Source organism: Panicum virgatum, chromosome 2N (assembly GCF_016808335.1).
Source record: "Panicum virgatum strain AP13 chromosome 2N, P.virgatum_v5, whole genome shotgun sequence".
Classification (NCBI taxonomy): Eukaryota; Viridiplantae; Streptophyta; class Magnoliopsida; order Poales; family Poaceae; genus Panicum; species Panicum virgatum.
The window spans coordinates 13590568-13611664 of NC_053146.1; the positions used below are offsets into that span (position 1 = coordinate 13590568).

Genomic DNA, 21097 nt, shown 5'->3' on the forward strand with positions numbered 1-21097 from the left:
CCGAAACAATTGGCCCAATAAAAACCCACCTAACAACCCTAAATATATAAGATGAAATCTCCTCACCCATCCTCCAATCACCCTCAGGCCGCCCCCCTCCCTCACGGCCTCACCCATCACGCCCCCTCCTCAATCTCTCACCAATTCTGGCGGCCCGGCATCACGCTCGACTCCTTGGCCGGTCGTGCTCACACATGCGCCCACCCGTCGGCCCCCGCACCCAGCGACCGCACAGCACGTTGGTGGGCCAGCGGCCGCCCGCGCCCCGCACACCGCAGAGGCTACGCCGCCACTGCAGTAGCAACCCGCATAGCGGCCGCACCGCTCATCGGCCTCCTATCCGCGGTCGGCTCGGCCCCCACACCCTAGCCTCCTGTTCGTGGTCTGCCCTCACCCCAAGACCGCACCCAACACGACCTCGGTGACCTTGGCACCTCTCTAGGCCGCACCGGCCTCGCCTATGGCAGTGGCGGCCGACTACGACCTTGGGGGCGACAACGCCCGACTGTGGGCTTTGGGGCGACGGTGGCCTAGGGTCAGCAGCGGCCTGGGGGTAGCAGTGGCCTGGGGGCGGCGACGGCGCAGACCGGGAGGTGAGACGAGAGAGAGAGAGAGAGAGAGAGAGAGAGAGAGAGAGAGAGAGAGAGAGAGATTGAGTGATAGCATGAGAGGCTAGGGTTCCGGAGGGTTGGGCTCTTGGGTGCGGCTCGCGGGGTTGGGCCGAGAAGATGGGCTAAATAGGAATGCTGGCTTGTAGAAAATTTCGGGTTTCGGATTATCCGTTGGGTTTTGGGTATCCGCGATTTTGGGGATGAAATCCCACCCGAATTGAGTTCGGGTCGGATTTGGGTTTCAAGTTTGGGTTTCGGTCTTGGGTGCCCAGGCACTCCACCCGACCCATTGCCATCCCTAATCAGAAACGCCCCTCCCCAGTCCCCACCCCACAACCACGACACGTCTGCACCTGCGCGGAGGCCCTTCGATCATGGAAGAGGACAAGTCAGGGCGCGTCGAGTTGTTCGTTCGGCCATTACAATGTCTACCAAATTTAAGACTGAATGCATATAATAACTAAAGATAGTATCCACCAACCTTATATCAATGAATCATAAATCTCTAGCTAGAATAAAAGAACCATATTCGCCATGCTTATTAGTGTAAAATATTGCAATCGACCTCATGAATGAATATGCCACAATCATGATGCAAATGGCCAAGATTAAGCTATTATCAAGTTCTAACCTTCGGCATCTTAATGGCATAACTCAAAATATAACTGAATGTAAAATGATGAACCTAACTCCGCCTATGTTGACTGGAAGACTCTCTCTCTCCTGAGTCGTCTTAGCATAGCCGGTCCCAAGCCCGGGTAAAGGAGGAGGGTTGCGTTAGATTTTGGCAAACCAGCATAAAAAAATAGCCACTCTAATGGATTTGAAACCCACAAGAAACTCATTGGGGGCATAACCCTCTTAGGGACGCGCTACATCGGAACCCGGGTGTGGTGATAAATGGGCAAGGGCCGGGTCGCCATCCCCCCAAGGGCGCATCGTATCGTGACCTGGGTACAATGATAAGTGAGCAAGGGTCGGGTCGTCACCTGAATGGCGCGCTACATCTACGCCCGGGTGTAGTGAAAAATGAGCAAGGGTGTCGGTACCCTGTAGCAGGGATACCCACTCTTACTGCGACAAGGCAGGACCCGCGTAGTTATCCGTAACTACGCGCAAAGGACGAAGTAGCCAGGCCCCACAGGTCAGGCTCTTTCCTCACCAGGCCAACGGCCCCGGACCCGTTCCCCGCCTGGGGATGGGTCCGGAGACGCCACGTGTCTCTAAGGAAGGGAAGCTCCGAGCTGACAGCCGAGGCCTCGGACCCCCCGTAGGGGTCCGGGGCCTCCTGCGTCCATCCGGACCCCCTTACCACGTGGGGGTCCGGAGCCGCCACATGTCCCGAAGGCACGGGCGCGGGCTGGTGCGCGAGTCCTCCACTAGGAGACTCGCCCACCCACCGCATTTAATACGGATGGTTGAGGCGTGCTCTGTCGCCGCGGCACGCGGGACAACTTTTGTCAGGCCTCACTGTGCACCGCATATTACCAAGGTACACAGTGCAGCCGCCTGTGCCGCACCCGCGCAGTGCCCGTCTGCAGCATTAAATGGATACAACGGCACGGCACTTTTTCATCATGTCGCCTACGCCGCAAGCTACACAGCCCATTCAGCTACATGGCAAGTGACGCCACTAGCTACGTCTGGCATCATCCCGACAAGACAGCGCCTAGACATGATGAACGAGGGACTCTAGGAGCAGGCAAGGGATTCTAGGAGAGAGATCTCCTTTGCCTGCTACGCCATAATGTATGAACAGTACGTTATTTTATACTACATCATTGGGCCCACCTGTCGGGGACCCAACAGCCATGTACGCGCCTCCCTTGAGATATAAAAGGGAGGCGCTCGCTGCGCACTACAAGCTCTCCAGACACACAAGCTCTCGCGAACTCTCTCGAGAGAAGGCAATACAACACACAGTGGATGTAGGGTATTACGCTCCGGCGGCCCGAACCACTCTAATCCCGCTGTGTTCATTGTGTTCGAGAGGGAGATCGAACTAGAACTAGCTAACCCCCAAGTACACACCCTCTGGGCTAGGGCGGGTGCCTTCCGCCATCCGGCCGTGGTTTGCAGTACCACGACATTTGGCGCGCCAGGTAGGTTGTCACTGCGACGCCTGTTGCGTGCCGCCCCGCGCCATCCCAGTGTCAGGTCAAGGTTTTCTCTCAAGCAACGGCCATGCTTCCTCTGCGGAGGCATGGCGTCGGCTCAAGGCTTTCTCTCAACATGGAGCCTGGAGCCGGCCATCCCGGAGGAAGTTGGCCGTGTCGTCGTGCCGTCTCCGGCACCACCCGAGGTGCTTGGTGCTGCCGCAGACAGGACCCCGCCACCAGGTGCGGGGCCCCTGGCGCTAGCACCAAGGACAAGCCAGCGAACGACCACCCTTCTCCACGCCCTGTGCTCGTCCATACGAGCACCCGTTCTCCTACTGCGCCAGGCCGGAAGACCAGGTTCTGCCGCAGCAAGCGGCAGGCGGGCTGGCTCCCGGTGGCAGACGACGGCGGCAGAGGGGCCTCTCCCATTCAAAGCCAAAGAATTTGTCTCATGCTACCTAAGCATATGACAGCTCTTAGGCGAGGAATGGTCGCCCGAGCTCCCGAGGTGATGCTGGATGATGCAGTTCAGGCACATCCGGGGTGCCTTCACCTCCGGCGACTATGAAGAATCCAGGAGTAGCGGTACCACTTCCAATCAGAGAAGGACATGATGTATAGGATGCAACCGAAGGTTACTCCTAAGATAAGACTAAGAGAATTCCTCCTTTGTAATAACGTGGTGCCTATGTGTGAGTCTAGAGCGGTCAAGGTCCGACCTTGTAAACCCGACCTCTGGCCCTATCACACAAACAGGCAAAAAACGGTCCGGAGCGGTAGAGGTCCGACCTCGTAATCCCGACCTCTGATGTATACCATGACAACCACAATAATAAAGGGGATTTTCTTTCTCAATTTTATCTAGGCTCCGCCTTGATTACGTTTATTCGCCTTGGTTTAACTATTCTTTCCCCTTAAGCAGAATCTTCCTTTTATTGCTAACAATCCAAGTTAAGTTGCTGGCTTGTGACCAGGTAGGGACACCCCTTCTAGCTGGAAGGCAGTTCGGACCCCTAAGGACCTACACCGGAGAAGTAGTATCCGTATCCTGGGGTAGAGAAGCTCCGCGTAGCTTAGCCTGGTAATGTACCCTAAGTTTACGTACTTCACTACCCTGTTACAAGTACTCTAGTATCCGAGACTGCTGTCTTTAGAGGTCCCGGGCTCCCTTCTAGTATAAGGCTTGGTTTCTCGCACCTTACTATGAGGACCGGTGACATTTCATCAGATCGTTAGCAATGACTCAAGTCCACTCCGGTGGCCCGCTCCGGTGGAGACCGCTCGCCATGATCGACTCAAGTCCACTCCGGTGGCCCGCTCCGGCGGAGACTGCTCACCACGGTCGACTCAAGTCCACTCCGGTGGCCCGCTCCGGCGGAGACCGCTCGCCACGTTCGACTCAAGTCCACTCCGGTGGCCCGCTCCGGCGGAGACCGCCCGCCACGGTCGACTCAAGTCCACTCCGGTGGCCCGCTCCGGCGGAGACCGCCCGCCACGGTCGACTCAAGTCCACTCCGGTGGCCCGCTCCGGCGGAGACCGCCCGCCACGGTCGACTCAAGTCCACTCCGGTGGCCCGCTCCGGCGGAGACCGCCCGCCACGGTCGACTCAAGTCCACTCCGGTGGCCCGCTCCGGCGGAGACCGCTCACCACGGTCGCCAAGAGCCGGGTCCGGGAAGTGGTGCTTGCTCCCTGGGCGATCCGAGGTCTGTGTAGCCGCTTAGCTTGGTTCCGCACCCTAAGCCTACACCTTCATCGTCCTGTGGAGAGCGCTCTAGTACCTGAACCTGGCAACCGGTGTACCGGCCTCAGGGGTCCGGAGTGCCCGCTCTCTGCATGAGCGCACCGACGCAATCAAGTTTGCGTGAAAACACATCACAATAGTAGGCCCCACCCGCGGGTTCGTACCTCTCCCGAGGTGGGCCCGGGGGCCACTGTCGGTACCCCAGGACAGGAGTACCCCCTCTTGCTGTGTCTAGGCATGAGCCTTGTGGTTATCCTTGACTACGTCCAAACAGCCAGATCCCCGCGGTCCGGAGCCCTGTTCACCCAACAACGGTCCCGGACCCGTCCCCCGGCTGGGAAGGGTCTTGGAGCACCACGTGTTTCGGGAAAAACAGGCGCTCAGCCCGAACAGCCGGGAGCTCCGGACCTTCCGTGGAGGTCCGGACCCCCGCGGAGTCCCGGACCCCCTGTATAGTAATCAGACCCCTCACTAAGGGAAGGAATTGACACCCCGCCCCGGGGAGGTCCGGGGCTGCCACGTGTATGCAAGCACAGACACGTATATAAGGCCACTTGGTCTCCATACTAAAGGTTCACCTTCCACTACATTCATTGCGGTAGGTGGATGTCCGCATTGATATAGCAGAAGCCGAGGCAAGTCTTTGACCAAGGGACACTATTGATTGCGTATTACCAAGACGTGTAGTGGAGCCGCTGGCGCCGCCCACGCCGCGCCTGTCAGTCTGCCATGACAGATGGACACGACAGCTCGGCTTCACCCATTATGACGCCTACATAATAGCCTCAATAGGCCATGCCGTAAGCTACGTTTCCCCAACGGGCACCTTGCTAATGGGACAAGAGAAGACCTCCCTGAGTCAGAATGCCAGCAGGGCATGGAAGCATATCAGAGAAAAGATTCACAACTACTGTAGCCATTTAAGTACTCTGCGCAGTATGCTACTTAGTCACGTTTGGCCCACCTGTCGGGGCCTCAACGACCAATGTATCCGCACCCCTTGATCTATAAAAGGGTGGGCGCCTGCTAGAAGGGGGCTCAGGCTGGGAAAAAGGCCAAGGCCCGGTAGAGGATAGGTTCATACACAACCAAGAACAATACTTCTCCCAGTGGATGTAGGGTATTACGCTCCGGCGGCCCGAACCACTCTAGATCGTGAGTTCATGTGTGCTTGCCTCCGTGCTAGATTAGCCTAACCGCCTAGTACTTCCTCGAGTCCTCCCTCACCGGGAATAGGCGGGTGCGCTCCGCCACCCGGCTGTGGGTACCCTAAAAATCCCACGACAAAGGGTCTTTGCACTTCCCTCGATGGGTGCGAAGGGTAAGGAAGCTAGCCGAGCCAACTAGGATTCGTATAGGTAGCTGGAACGTAGGGTCCCTAATGGCTAAGTTGCGAGAGCTAGTTGATGCAGCAATTAGGAGGCGTGTAAATATTCTATGCGTTCATGAGACTAAATGGAAGGGCCAGAAGGCGAAGGAGGTTGAGGATACTGGCTTCAAGCTTTGGTACACGGGAGCAACTCCGGGTAGGAATGGTGTAGGCATCTTGATTGATAGGAGCCTTAAGGATGGAGTGGTAGAGGTTAGAAGGCAAGGCAACCGGATTATCCTAATCCGGTTGGTAGTTGGAGGTTCGGTTTTGAATGTGATCAGTGCCTATGCCCCTCAGGTAGGCCTTAGTGAGAGCATCAAGATGCAGTTCTGGGAAGATCTAGATAGCATGGTTAGTATCGTGCCTACCAGCGAGAAACTCTTCATAGGAGGAGATCTCAACGGCCATGTGGGTGCGACTAATGTAGGGTTCGAGCGAGTGCACAGGGGTTTTGGGTATGGTAGCAGGAGTCAAGAGGGGGAGGATGTGTTGAACTTCACGTTAGCCTACGACTTGTTGATAGCGAATATCATGTTTAAGAAGAGAGAATCCCATCTTGTGACGTTTCATAGTGGACAACACTCGAGCTAGATCGACTTTATCCTTGCTAGGAGGTAGGATAGACGTGATTGCTTAGATTGTAAGGTGATACCTGGGGAGTGTGTTGTCCCTCAACACAAGCTTATGGTGGCGGACTTTCGTCTTCGGGTACGTGTCCACCGGGACAAACGTGCCAAGATTGCGAGAACAAAGTGGTGGAAGCTTAGAGGGGAAGCGGCACAAGCGTTTAAGGAAAGGATGCTAGGTGAGGGGCCTTGGGAAGAAGGAGAAGACGCAGATGACATGTGGCTAAAGATGGCAACATGTGTTCGAAAGGTGGCCTCAGAGGTGTTTGGCGTGAGTAGGGGAGGCAAACAGGAGGGGAAAGACACCTGGTGGTGGAACGACGAGGTGCAAAGGGCTATTAAGGAGAAGAAGGAGTGTTTCAAGCGCCTCCACCTTGACAAGAGTGCAGCCAACATCGAGGGCTATAAATTAGCGAAGTGGGTTGCAAAGTGAGCTGTGAGTGTAGCAAAGGGTAAGGCGTATGATGACCTGTATCAGAGGCTAGGCACGAAAGAAGGGGAGAAGGACATTTATAGGATGGCTAGGATCCGCGAGCGGAAGACAAGGGACATCAACCAAATCAAATGCATTAAGGATGGGACAGATCGACTGCTAGTGAAGGATGAGGAGATTATGGATAGATGGAGAGAGTACTTCGACAAGTTGTTTAATGGGGAGAGTGAGGGCCCTACCCTTGAGTTAGCTGACTCTTTTGACAATACCAACAGACGTTTTGTGAGGAGAATTCAGGAGGTAGAGATCGGGGAGGCTTTGAAGAGGATGAAGGGAGGTAAAGCGATGGGCCCTGATGGTATCCCCATTGAGGTGTGGAGATGCCTAGGAGATAGAGCAATAGTATGGTTAACTAAGCTTTTTAATCTCATTTTTCGGTCAAACAAGATGCCGGAAGAATGGAGGAGAAGTATATTAGTACCTGTCTTCAAAAATAAGGGCGATGTTCAAAGTTGTACTAACTACCGTGGGATTAAGCTGATGAGCCATACGATGAAGCTTTGGGAGAGGGTTATCGAGCATCGCCTAAGAAGAGTGACAAGTGTGACCCAAAACCAATTTGGGTTCATGCCTGAAAGGTCAACCATGGAGGCGATTTTCTTAATACGACAGTTGATGGAGAGATATAGGGAGCAGAAGAAGGACTTGCACATGGTCTTCATTGGCCTTGAGAAGGCATATGACAAAGTACCGAGAAATGTCATGTGGTGGGCCTTGGAGAAGCACAAAGTCCCAACTAAGTAAATTACCCTCATTAAGGATATGTACAAGGATGCGACGACGTTTGTCCGGACATGTGATGGCAACACCATTGACTTTCCTATTAACATAGGCCTACACCAGGGGTCAGCATTGAGCCCTTATTTATTTGCTTTAGTGATGGATGAGGTCACAAGGGATATACAAGGTGAGATCCCTTGGTGTATGCTCTTTGCTGATGATGTGGTGCTAGTTGACGAGAGTAGGGCAGGGGTTAATAGGAAGTTAGAGCTGTGGAGACGCACGTTAGAGTCGAAAGGGTTCAGACTTAGTAGGACCAAGACCGAGTACATGATGTGTGATTTCAGCGCGACTAGGCATGAGGGGGGAGACGTTAGTCTAGATGGGCAAGTGGTGGTCCAGAAGGATACTTTTCGGTATTTAGGATCGGTGCTACAAAAGGATGGCGACATTGATGAAGATATTAGGCATAGAATTTCAGCTGGCTGGTTGAAATGGCGGCAAGCTTCTGGCATCCTTTGTGACAAGAGGGTGCCACAAAAGCTTAAAGGCAAATTCTATAGGACAGCAATTTGTCCAGCGATGTTATACGGTGTTGAATGTTGGCCTACAAAAAGGCGACATGTCCAGCAACTGAGTGTAGCAGAGATGCGGATGTTACAATGGTTTTGCGAGCACACAAGGAGGGATAGAGTCCAGAACGAAGTTATTCAGGATAGGGTCGGGGTGGCACCAATTGAGGAGAAACTTACCCAGCATCGGCTGAGATGGTTTGGACATGTCCAACGAAGGCCTCCTGAGGCGCCGGTGCGTAATGGGGTTCTTGAGCGGGTCGATAATGTAAAGAGGGGTAGAGGTAGACCTAAACTGACATGGGATGAGTCGGTTAAGAGAGATCTTAAGGATTGGAATATCTCTAAAGAGATAGCTTTGGATAGGAGCGCTTGGAGACTAGCTATCAATATGCCTGAACCTTGAACTTATTTCTTTCGGGTTTCATCTCTAGCCTACCCCAACTTGCTTGGGAAAAAAGGCTATGTTGTTGTTGTTGTTGTAAAATGATGAACCTTTATATAGCTATAATTCTGTTGATAATCAATAATTTTTTTCCCAAACACTAACCTCGGTTGCATTATGATTTTGGGCAACTATAGCTGACTAAGTGTTTTCTGCAGGAAAAATGGTTAGACCAATTTTACAAGCTATAAGACCGCTCTTGAAATCCGGCTTGACCGTTCTCATGAGCCGGTTGGGCAGGTTTGTCCAGAGAGCACTCTTTGGCATCAACAAATATCGGTCCTTTGATATGAAATTGATCTTCTCAAATCATGTAGCCAGATGTTTGGTGCGTCAAAATATTAGCTCTATTACTGACAAGTCTAGGTATATGGTAAATGATGAATTCGTCAAAACAAGATATCACATCTAGACATTCTCATAATAAAAATTTAGTGATCCAAATAAGCATTAGTTTAACTTAGGTACTTGCTGCATCTATTAATATTGAACCACCAAACACTTCTGGATATTTCGCACCTATGGATTACAAGATTTCTAGCTCGAATACAAAACTTCATCTTCGGCCTAATTATTGGTGTAAATGTATTTAAACCGGCTATACTTCTCAAAATAGCATCACTTTCTTAAATAAAACAACACCAATGCCTTAGAGAACTCTTTCAAACCGATTCAACAAAGTATATAATCCATAGCGGAAAAATACACAACTTATAACCCCCCACCCCCTTGTTGGCATTTTTAGCGCAATCACTTTGGAATGGGGGTGTTAAGCTCGTCCCTAACAACGGCTCTAGAAATGCTGGGTTGGTATGTCTTAATGTTTACAGAAAGATCCGCAAGCGCACGAATATACCATTGTAGCATTTCACCCGGAAGTATTCAGGGTATCGTAATTTATATTTTCCCAAGGGATGGCGAGGTTGTGTAAAGATATTTACTAGTTACATAACCATGACTTTATGAAATAAGGTGCAGACTGCTGATTATATAGGGGTAAGTGATAAATAAAGGATAATCAGGGGTAATGTGACACACACAGAACAACCAACTCTCATGAATAAAGAATAAACAAGCACACCTAAGGTTAGTGGGAGCCTAGGCACAGATCCTAGTATACTATTCATGTTAGCAGATAAGTTATGTTAGCCACATGCTTAGAGCTGCAGGTGCCGGGAAATTAGGGACATCGGGGAGAATGACCCGCACTGGAGAATATTCAGTCCCGTTTCATCTTTGCATGAACTCCTACACGATACCCGAACGTTGGGGAGTACGCTAACCGAGAAGCAGCTTCCCGGCGGACCGACAGGGCTGTCACCACCTGCGGTCTACCCCAGTCAAACCGTGGAGCACCGTCATATCCGAGGGATCCCATATACCCGGGCACCATGGCCGCATATGAGGTCACTACCTTAGCACCCCCGGGTCCCCCACCCTTCGGATGGACAGGTAAGATACTCAGGTAAGCCCAAAAGCACAACAAACTGATATCCTTACCCAGATCATCTGGTTTAAGTAAGCAACTAGTATAACATGATAAAGCACAGATCAAGGCTAAGCATGCTACGAACATAGCAAGATAACCAAGAACAAACTCAGTATGAATATCATAATGAATGTCGGAATACAAAGCCATACCAGAGGCCGAGGATTGCTCGCCGACCCCGAGGACGACTGGATTCGCTAAGGGAAATGAAATACTAGCCTAGCTCCACTACCCTAAGGAGTACAAGTCACAAGAGAGTGTGCGAGAGAGGCCTTCAAGTGGTGTGTGAGAGAGAGAGTGGTGGGAGGCCTCTTATATAGTGCTTGAGGTCGATTCTCGCCAACTCTTTACATGGAAACATCCCTAACCGACCTCTAGAGGATAAGACCTGATCTCCCACCAAAATGCACCTGGCCGGGAACCAGGGTGGGTTCGACCGGCCCCACCTTGCCGCCTCTGGCCACCGCCTTTCTCTGGTACGCTGCCTAGTGGGCCCTGATGTTGGTACGTCAGTGCCAGGGCTTCGTTGGTCGGTGTGGTCTGTCAAGTGAGCCTCTTTTGCATGTGTTACGCAGGATGCGATCTTCTGCGACTTTATCTGCGTATTCTTCATATTTTCTTCTTATTGCGGACTTGTGCTCCTGAAAACATAAATCTTCGAAAACAACTGTGGAGCTAGGTTAGTGATACGAATATGCGAGTAAGAGGTATGGTTTTTCCTTCTTTTATGAGTATAGTTGACGGTCATATTTCACACTTAATGACCGTCAACACCCCCCTCCCCCCCCCCCCCCCCCCGAACATCAAATCATCAAGATGACGACAATTGAAATCCCAATGGGGAATAACCAATTTAGCGTGATGACCAAAACAATCATCGGCTATACATGTTGCTAAGGCCGATAATAAGATATCGGCCATATATACTCCATCCACATGAGTATAAATAACTGAAATAATTAGAGAAAAAATATGAATGTGAAAACTGAATCATGAGAATCTCATAGGTATTCGGCTTTTTAAATTAATGGCAATCGCATTGCAATTAATTAATATGCCTAATAATCTGATGGCAACCCTCCTTGATATAAAGACCCATATGGAAGCCAAGGATAAAAAGTAAAATATGAGGGGTAGCCAAGCATATTATAGGATGGAGTCCATGACATAGGCATATGTGGCATTTGTGAATCAAATGGATGATGTATTGACCAATAATTTAGATGATTTGGTGCAAACCTCATATTTGAAGATCGTTTCTTAGACCTTCTCTTTCCTTTAATTGTGTTGCTATTCATGTGTGAACATCATCCTTGCCTTGAGTTTCTAATATTCACTTTAGGAACGCACGCCATGTTCCTTTCTTTCAACGCACGCCATGTTCCTTTCTTTCAACATCATCAATAGGTGAAGTCCTCAACGCAACAATCGTCTGCTTACTAATTGAATTCAGATCTGAACTTATATTTTTGTGGCCATCATTTTTCACCACATAAACCTGCTTGACAACCTTTGTCTTCTCATGAACTGTAGAACGATTCTTTGATATAAAATGATCATTCACAATATGTGGCTGTCCTGCATGCACTGGTTCTCTTGGAGCTGCATACTCTACATGATATGGTCTAAAATAAGGAGCATGTGCCCATGTATCATCCCACCCCCACGATGAATAATGATGAAAACTAGTTGGATGTGGAGCATATGGAATTGACATTGATGCTCTCAAGGAGAATATGATGCTGCTAAATGAAAGTTTTTCTCTTGCCCATTCCAACTCTCGGAATTATGTTTAGGAGGCAATCTTGATGATTTAACATCATTTGACTGATTAGCACGTTTGGCCTTATTCTCTTTAAGATATTTAGCCAGAAGTTCATCGAACTGAGCTTCAACTTCTTACCCTTGTGCTTATCAAGGTCTGACCTGTTTGGCACTACCGGTCTGACCGGTCGAGCAAACCGATCTGACCTGTGTTGCCAGCACAGCAGGAGTAACTGGTTCCTAATCCGATTATAGAACCTACTTCACCCCCAGTGCCTCTAGGAATTTCACTAAGCTCATTGTCCTTGAAAATATCCTCAACTTGCAATTTTATGGATGATGTCTTCCTCATTATTCAAGGAGTTATAATCCTCCTTTTCACCAAGATTTTCATTGTTAAATGAACTGGCCCATGCTGGCCAATTTTGTAATATGTTGTCATCAAGACCAACTGATTTCAATTGGTCATCTCTTGTGCATAAGCAAATTTAATAGTCCGAAGTTAATAGCTGATTGTATAACTTGGTGAAACATATTACAATTCTGAGTATTATGATCAAATCAATTATATCACTTGCAATACTCTTGCTCCTTTTGCATCAAGAGATGATCAAATGGTTTGATCAAATTCTTCTCCAGCAATTTATCAAATAAATCATCACACAACCGATGCTTTTGTGGAGAAGGTTTTAAGGCTGAGCACACGAATGGTTCATATTTCTAATTAATCCATTCAGCTATACTTTTTCCAGTGCTTCTCATATCCAATGCTTTAGAACTTATCAATACATCATCATCGGATTTCACAATGCTTCTGAGTTTTGGTTTCTTGCTTTTAATTCCAGAATGACCACAAGTAAACCATGTAGAGAAATTTTTTTGCAATGATGATACAACAAGTTTAAATACCAAAATATTACTAGTATTGGAATTTCTAATTTTCACAATGCATTGGCTGATACTATCTGAAATTATTCTGCTGCTAGCAAATAAATTGCCTTCATAAATCGATCTTCTAGGATTACTCACAATGATATTTCTACTAGATGCATGAAACGAAACCATATGATCTGATTGGGAATCAAATAATTTACTTTTGCAGCATACCTTGTCAAATATGTTGGAGAGACGTAGAACTTTGATATGGATGATATCATGCTTCTCCTCTTGATGGCAGCGCACATTCACATCTTTTATGGACTGGTCAGACCGGTTTACAGAGCTGGTCAAACCAGTCTTTCCAGTGCTGCTGGAAATCACCTTCTGCTGACAAGCCAAAGTTCCCTTGTTGCCTCCATTGCTATGTTCTTTGACAATGCGATGTTCTTCACCAATCAAACTTTTCTCAACCAGAACTTGTTGCTCTATAACATGATAATCACTAGAAAATGCACAACACCTTTGACTTTAGAAAAATCAAGTATAGCTGTTTTATTATCTCTGACATGTTTTTGTACCGCTAGACTTGCTTCTTGTGATACAACAAATTCGGAACAATCTTTATTTGATTAATCGAGAAATAATCATAGCCCTAGAGCTTTTCTTTGAAGTGAGAACATAAACCACCAAGAGCCAAACCAGCCAAATCTCATTCAGAAATAGACAAATTAAAACATCGGTTTTTAGTATCTTTAAATCTTCTAAGAAACCATGGATAGACTCATCTCTACCCGATCTAACCGATGTCAAATCTATGAATTTCGCTTTATTGACTTTATTATAGAAGTGATGCATGCAATTTCTGTTCTAATTCATTCGAAGAGTGGATTGAATTTCGAGGAAAAATGTTTGCTACGCTAGCGTATGAAGATGCATGCAAGGTCGCTGAATTTTCATTAATTCAGTTTGGGTTAAAAATAACACTTGGAACCGAATCATAAGAATTCAAATTTGCATGTGGTGCTGAAATTGTAGATGCAACCTCTGCTCTAGTAATATATTGTGTAGCGTATGATGCTTGAGAATAATTCGCTTGATGACTAAAATCAGCACGGTAAATTTTCTCATTCATCGGCATGCTCTGAGATAGAGTCAAATATTGTGAATTTGCTGCCAGTGAATAAACACGTGAAACATCTTCTGATTAGTATTAAAATTATTAGCACATGGTGTCTTATAAAGTTGGCCAAACTCACCATACTAGTTTGGCCTTGATAATTATTCATCGGTACGTGAACTTGTTTCGCTGCCGATGTATGAAAATGTTGTATGTTGCTAGTAGCATCGAAATTCAAAGTATGCATATTATTTGACATATTGCCTTTGCATGTAGTTTTCAGAATTATCATGATGTGCATAATAAAATTCATTACCTGAATAATGACTAGCCGATGCAATATGCACACTATCACTATATCTAGCAAATCAATATGAGAATTTGTGGTACTAGCACAATAATTAACATAAACCATATGATGTATTTCTATGTTGTATCTCAGGCGTGGTGTAATAATATTGCTTTGGAGCATATGAATAACCCGCCATATATGCTCAATAATAAGTCTTATGCTTCTGGTCTTGTGATCAATAAATCAAAATATTCTTGATAATCCAAGCAATCAATGATCAACACTTTGCTTTTCTTTTGATCTTCGATGTGCAGCAGCAAGCAATGTAGGATGCAATTGGCATGAGCAGGTTGATGCAATACCACAATTATAGATGCAATAGGTATAAAGGTCAGATGTAATATTCGAATCAAGATTATAAAACCCCATTTATTGCATTGTTCGTCGAAGATGCAAGCCGTTGACCGCCGACGCGCGTGCCGTTCAACGACCGCGAGAGGTTGGGCGTGTACTTTTTTGCGTGCGAGAAATGCCGCCCACGCAGGCGGGGAAGTTTCGGCGGAGCAAGGCAGCAAGCCGCGCCGGTTCGGTTGTGGAAGGGAAATGTCGGCGCCTAATTGGGTTTGTCCTCCTTGGCGACCCCACCATCTGGCTGGGCCAAGTTGGCGTGCGGAACTGGTTGGGCATGTGAGAGCGACCCGTGCCCCCCGCCACCGCCGAACCGCTCGCTCTCGCCATCACCGCGTCCAACCCCGGCCGATTCGGTAGGAGCTTTTTTTAAAAAAAAAACCCTACCAACTGAATGGGCGCTGCGAGGCCCAGGCCCGGCCCGGCCCGGCCCGGCGGCCGCCTATATAAGCTGGCAGGCGAGCCAGTCCCGCACGCCGGCGCTATTCTTGCAAGCCACGAAAGAACGAAACAGATCTGCTGTTTTTGTTCTTCCTCCCTCCGCCGATCGGATCGATGGCGTCCGCCGCCGCCGGGTCGTGGTCGAAGCGTTGGATCCGGCCCGAGGTGTGGCCGCTCTTCTTCGCGACGGGCACGGCCGTCGGCATCTGCGGGATGCAGCTCATCCGCAACATCACCGGCAACCCCGAAGTCAGGTCAGGACCTCTCGATTCGTTCTCGCTCCTTCCCCTTGCACGATCCCTCGGTCCTATCCGCGCGTCGTACGTTTCCACCCGCGCGCCGCCGCGCTACGCATGAACGAACGAACCTAGTTTTAATTTTGGATGATGCATGATTACACATAAAACAATCTCCGATCCGAACTGCCTGCCGCAGGGTTCTCAAGGAGAAGAGGGCTGCCGGCGTGCTGGAGAACCACGAGGAGGGGGAGAGGTACTCGCAGCACGGCTTCAGGAAGTTCATCGACGGCAGGAAGCCCGAGATCATGGAGTCCATCAACTCGTGGATGGCGGACCCAAAGTAGATCGATCCATCTCCGTCTCCATATACACCGGCCTGCAGGTCTGCTACCGGCCGACGGCTGATTATTTGGTCGGCCGCAACCATTTAATTCTTGATTGCTATTGTTACCGTAATGGTCCTCTCGATCGGTACTTTTTTTTATCAACATATACATGTATCTTTAACAAGAACAAACATGACAGCATCATGTTGACAGCCTGGCTGGCTGTTAACAGGCATATCATTACAAGTTTTGAATTCGAATAACTTTGCAGTCAAATCTGACATGAATAACTTTGCAGTCAAATCTGACATCTAACCAGCTCTCGTTCTGATCAAATAACTTTAGCAGCCAAATTAATTTGACATATCTGACCATACGTCTTTTGCAATCTGTCCGTCCTCCTGCGGGTGAATCTTCCCTCTTTTAGCTGTATATATGCGTTGATTGGGCGGGCTTTCCTGATTTTTTATTTTTATTTTTCAACCTGGCTATTTTGAGTTCTTGAACAAACTGATGACGATGATGTGTGCGCGCGCGCGACCTTTACGAGCGGAGCAAGTTGGAAAGAGAGGGCTGCGTACTTCCTCCACCGACCGACGCTGCGTTGCGGCATGTGAAATGAGAAAACGGAAGGAGGGGCGGTCGTCGCGTCCACACGCACGTCCAGTCCAGCCTGTTGACGCCCTGCGGTGGCTGGCGGGCGCCCACGAATCCACGAAGCTGCTTCCTCCGCGCCAGTCGGGGAATTTTTTTTCTAAAAAATAAACGCCGCGCCGCATGTGTACCAGCTGTTGGTGCCGGACTACCGGTGGGTTGGAAATTGGGCCGTTGTTGGGGCGGGGGGAGGCGAGCGACTGGGCCACTCGGTGTTCGCGGCCTTTCTCTATCTTGACCATGGCCTGCTCGCTGGCTGGGCTGAATTGCGGGAGGTTTACGGCCCACTTTTCGATGGCTGGCTCAATTATATGCAAAATGCAAAAAGTAGTTGGAAGGAAGGAGGCCCGATTATGGGTGGGCAGAATACCCGAAATCCGAACCCCGAACTCGAAAAATCCGAGCACGAACCCGAAAAACCCGAGCCCAAAAAACCCGATCACTACTTCGGGTAGCAAGTCCCGGTACCCGAAATAATTACGGGTAGTTCGGGTTTTAACAGCCGGTACCCGAATTACCCGATGGACTCGAAATTAAAGAAGCCTACCATACTCACAGCCCAACCAGCCCAGTAGCCCACTACTACCATGCTTTACACGGCCCACCAACAACAATAGAACACCAAGCCAAGCCCCCCGTCAGCCTTATCCCCTCATTCCACCTCCGGTCAAAACGCAAAAGGCAAAAAGAAACTCGTCTCTCTCTCTCTCAACACATCTCTGATTTCTCCGCCAGCTTGCTGCCTCCGGATCAGAGCCTCAGAGGCCATCGCCTGAGTGCTGTGGAGAGGATCTGTGGATGCGTGTGCTCCATGTTTGGTAGCTGCGCTGGAAGTTTTGCGACAGCGAGCAGGCCGGCGGCGGCCGGCGGCGGCCAGGACTCCTGGGAACCTCAACAACTGGCCCCTCCCCCACGCGATCCGCCCCTGCGGTCTGCGGATGCCTCAATGGCTCGACGCTCGCGCAGGTACACGCGGTGCTGGTCATCCGGTTTGTACTCATCCATCTGCAGCAAGCGTTCGATCCAAAGTCAAGATACATTGTATTTTTCGGGTATTTCGGGAATACCCGAACCCGAACCCGAAATATTAGGTACCCGAATTGTCGGGTATTAATTTTTCAAAACAAATTTCGGGTTTGAGTTTTAAAAACCCGAATTTTAAAAAACCCGAAATATCCGACCCGAAATTTTCGGGTTACCCGAATGCCCATCCATAGGCCCGATTGCACAAAATCGCTTTAAGTCCGAGAAAAAAAACATCGAAAACAAGCTTGCTGGCCTCACATATATAATTGGGATATATTCATTTGCAGTAATACATAAAAACACAACGCATTTTGTGTCTCGGCGGACTGCAAGTTGAAATTTAATCCATTAGGAAACCCACACATACAGTAGGGATTACATTATGGATGTAAACGGATCGGATACGAATGGATATCACTAATATTGTAATTTTTTCATATTTTCTATCGAATTTGGATTCGAACACGGGCAGACTGGGATACATATAAGAATGCCGATTGCTTCGATTATGAATACAAATATATGTGTATCGAATACGGAGCGAATCGGATGCGCTTAATATCATATACGGATATTTCTTCGGATATCGAGTAAAGACAACATTATCACACGTGTTGTAACATTCGAACTCCCAACAAATCCAAATTTTAACTAGATTATGCTTAACAAAACAAATGAACAAACAGTTGCATGTTTCTAACTTACGAAGTAGATGAGAGAGCTTTAATTACATGACATTCTAACTTGTAATATACCTTATATTGGAGGCACTCAATTCACGACATTATAATTTATTACATTCATGATACTTAACAAGCACTAGAATCAATTCATCTGTTCAAGAAGGCCATATTCAAACTAAAATCGTGCTTGATTAACCGAATTAATAATAGATCACATACCATTTTTAGCACTCAATTACATGACGTCGGCACTCTAAATTATGACATGCATAAATAGGTAGAAGCAGTCAAATCATTGCTAGAGTTCGAATTATTATACAATATTGAATTTTAAAAAAGACAGAACAAGTCTAATTTTCATTGTTGAATTATTGCTAGAGTGCGAGATTAATTATCAAACTAGGAATAAATAAGATTCAACTCCAATATAGTACAAATAGATAGATTGTATTTTTAGAAAACTTTTGATACTAATTTTATATTTTCTAATTAGAAATGAATTAGTTATGAATTTTTAGAGATTAAATCAAATTTTTTATTAGTATATATATTTAGAATAATACAGCTATCCGAACCTAGTATCCGAATTGACTATCCAAAATATCCGATATCCGCCTGACATTGGCTATATTAAATCCAAATCCGATATCCGATTTAAATATCTGATATCCGAAACAGTACCCGGATATTTGAGAAAAACTATCCAAATTGGTATCCGTCCCTTTCGGTCGGACTTTCGGTTGGAAAATATCCGTACCATTTACATCCCTTGTAAGGATATGTACAATATATATGTATATCAATTTGTAATAAATTATTCCAGATCTTATGCCTCATGCACAAAGACAACGCAAAGTCTGTTTTGTGTATATCTATATTAAGAATGAAATCCATGAGGGAACTTACCCATAAAATTGGGATATATATAGTATATATATTAATTTGTGATAAATTAATGCATAGCTTATATCTCATGCAAAAAAGGAGAGACAATGCAAATCTATTTTGAATATCTACATACTACAGCCTAAATTGAAATCAGTGAGGAAATAACCCACAAGTATAATTGAGATTAATATGAATAATTTCTTCCATAGCTTATATCTCATGCACACAAAGACAACGCAAGTCTATTGTGTGTGTGTACTACAATTAAAATATAGTAGGTTGTAATAAAATATTAATTTCATATTTTGAGTATAATACTGGATACAACTCAACATAAGTTGTTCCACTCAATAAATCTCTGTTGTATGATGTATGATGTATCTGACCCAACGAAGAGTATATATGTGAAGTATGTGATTATACTAGACAATATATGATGGTATATACATTTGGTACGTGGCCATACATCGAGTATATCGACATACTTATTTTTAATATATAGTAGTACTGTATAATTATAATATATTTAAAAATTGGGATGCTTTTGAATTTTTTTGTATATATCTCTTTGAAGTATCTTAGAATTAATATATGAACATACTCAAAGTGATAAATGAGTACATGGACATACATATGATGGCATATGATGGTGAGAGTGGTTAGGCCACTCCCAGTGGGGGTTTTATGAGAGTTTCATGCACATTAAACAGAGTGTCATGCCACTAATTTAGATGATGTGGCACTAGTTCTTTCATCTAGATTAAACCATGTATGCATGGTTACCAATTCTTGATGAGTCTTAGAATTAAATGGGATGAGAGTCTATGAAATAGCAAATATAAAAACAATGCATTTTGGAGTGAGTTTCATCCAAGATCCAAGTTTCATTTGTATTTTGGTGATGTGGCACTCTTGGAAACAAAAAAATGAAACCTCCCATTGGGATTAGCCTTAGCAATTGTTTCAATCATTAAATGTGTCTATCTTTTACATTTATTTCTACTCAACTATCAATTAACTACTCCATCTTTACCCATAATCTTCCTTTTACATACTTGTTATGTTTGCTTTGAGGGTAATAAATTTATGGTTAATTATAATCACTAATACTATATATCTAGGATTCTTTGTTGGGAGTCAACTTGTAAGCAGGGTGTTGTAGTGATGCTCGACAGATATATGTCAGGGACATATATAGGAGGGAGAGTTGGGGTGTCACATGAGACATAACATGTTAGGGTACATTAGACAATGTGAAATATAGAAAGTCTAGGTGATGCAATAAGTTTTGTTTCATGTTGTAAAAGATTGAAGTTAGGTTTTCATGGTAACACCAGACAAAAAAGAAGTGGAATTGTCATATTGCAATGCAAAATGGCCCGTAAGGAACAACATGAAGTGGAGCTAGTGCCGGTGATCTACTAGTGCACAAAAGAAAACTAGGTAAGGAAGATTGGTTCAAGGGGAATAGGATTTGTTTTGTGGCATCAGTGCGACACCATCCCAATTAGGAAGTAAATTTTATTTTTCATTTCAAGTTTCTATTTCCATAAATATTTCAACAAAGACCGATGCATAACATCACATCTAGAGATCGCACGAGCACAGAGGAGTGTGGCTCATGCCACACCTAATGTAGAATGGCTCGACTCTTCATGAAGTTCATGTGCTCTCCACATCACCTTTTGATATATGATAAGCATTCGGTGATTCATAAGCCATTCAAAGAAAAGGAAAAAAACAACATTGTCTTTGCTTTTGCCCCACTCTGGTGCTGCATTTAGGATTACGTCCTCGACTTATGTATCAAGCAAGAAGATAGCACTAGTAGTCTATTATGTATCTTTATCTAGATATAATTAATTAAAAATATAAATGGGATATAGTATATTTAATTTTAAATAGATTCTTCCATATCTTTTGCATATCAACTTGGATATAACTCAAGCCTCTAGAAATGGCCCCATTCAATAAATTCCATTTCAATATATTCATTTCTTTGTAACCGTCACCTATTGTTGCCCTACCCCACAATCCTATCTCAACTTTCATTGCAATCCTTCCAATGTATTGAGTAGTTAGTAGTTGCTTCACTCTGTAAATGCCCTACTCATCCTTTATATTTATTTTTACTTAACCGCCAACTACCCCATATTTTCTCCAAAATCCTACTTTTTGTACTCATTATCTTTGATTTTAGGGTTAGCAAA

General features: G+C 46.4%; 1 protein-coding gene and 1 pseudogene across 1 annotated transcript; both read left to right on the plus strand.

Moving 5' to 3' along the window:
- The first annotated feature begins 1438 nt into the window (after nucleotides 1–1438).
- LOC120658730 lies at nucleotides 1439–6929 on the plus strand (annotated as a pseudogene).
- An 8177-nt stretch (nucleotides 6930–15106) lies between these two features.
- Nucleotides 15107–15902, plus strand: LOC120659820. Its single transcript, XM_039938065.1, has 2 exons — nucleotides 15107–15325; nucleotides 15507–15902. Exons 1-2 carry the CDS (start codon nucleotides 15186–15188, stop codon nucleotides 15652–15654), a joined length of 288 nt encoding a protein of 95 aa, XP_039793999.1. The 5' UTR covers nucleotides 15107–15185; the 3' UTR covers nucleotides 15655–15902.
- The last annotated feature ends 5195 nt before the right edge of the window (nucleotides 15903–21097 follow it).

Coding starts and splice junctions, on each gene's coding strand:
- LOC120659820 (XM_039938065.1), top strand. CDS start 15,186: ATGGCGTCCGCCGCCGCCGGGTCGTGGTCGAAGCGTTGGATCCGGCCC. Junction 15,326..15,506: donor ACCGGCAACCCCGAAGTCAG/GTCAGGACCTCT, acceptor TGCCTGCCGCAG/GGTTCTCAAGGAGAAGAGGG.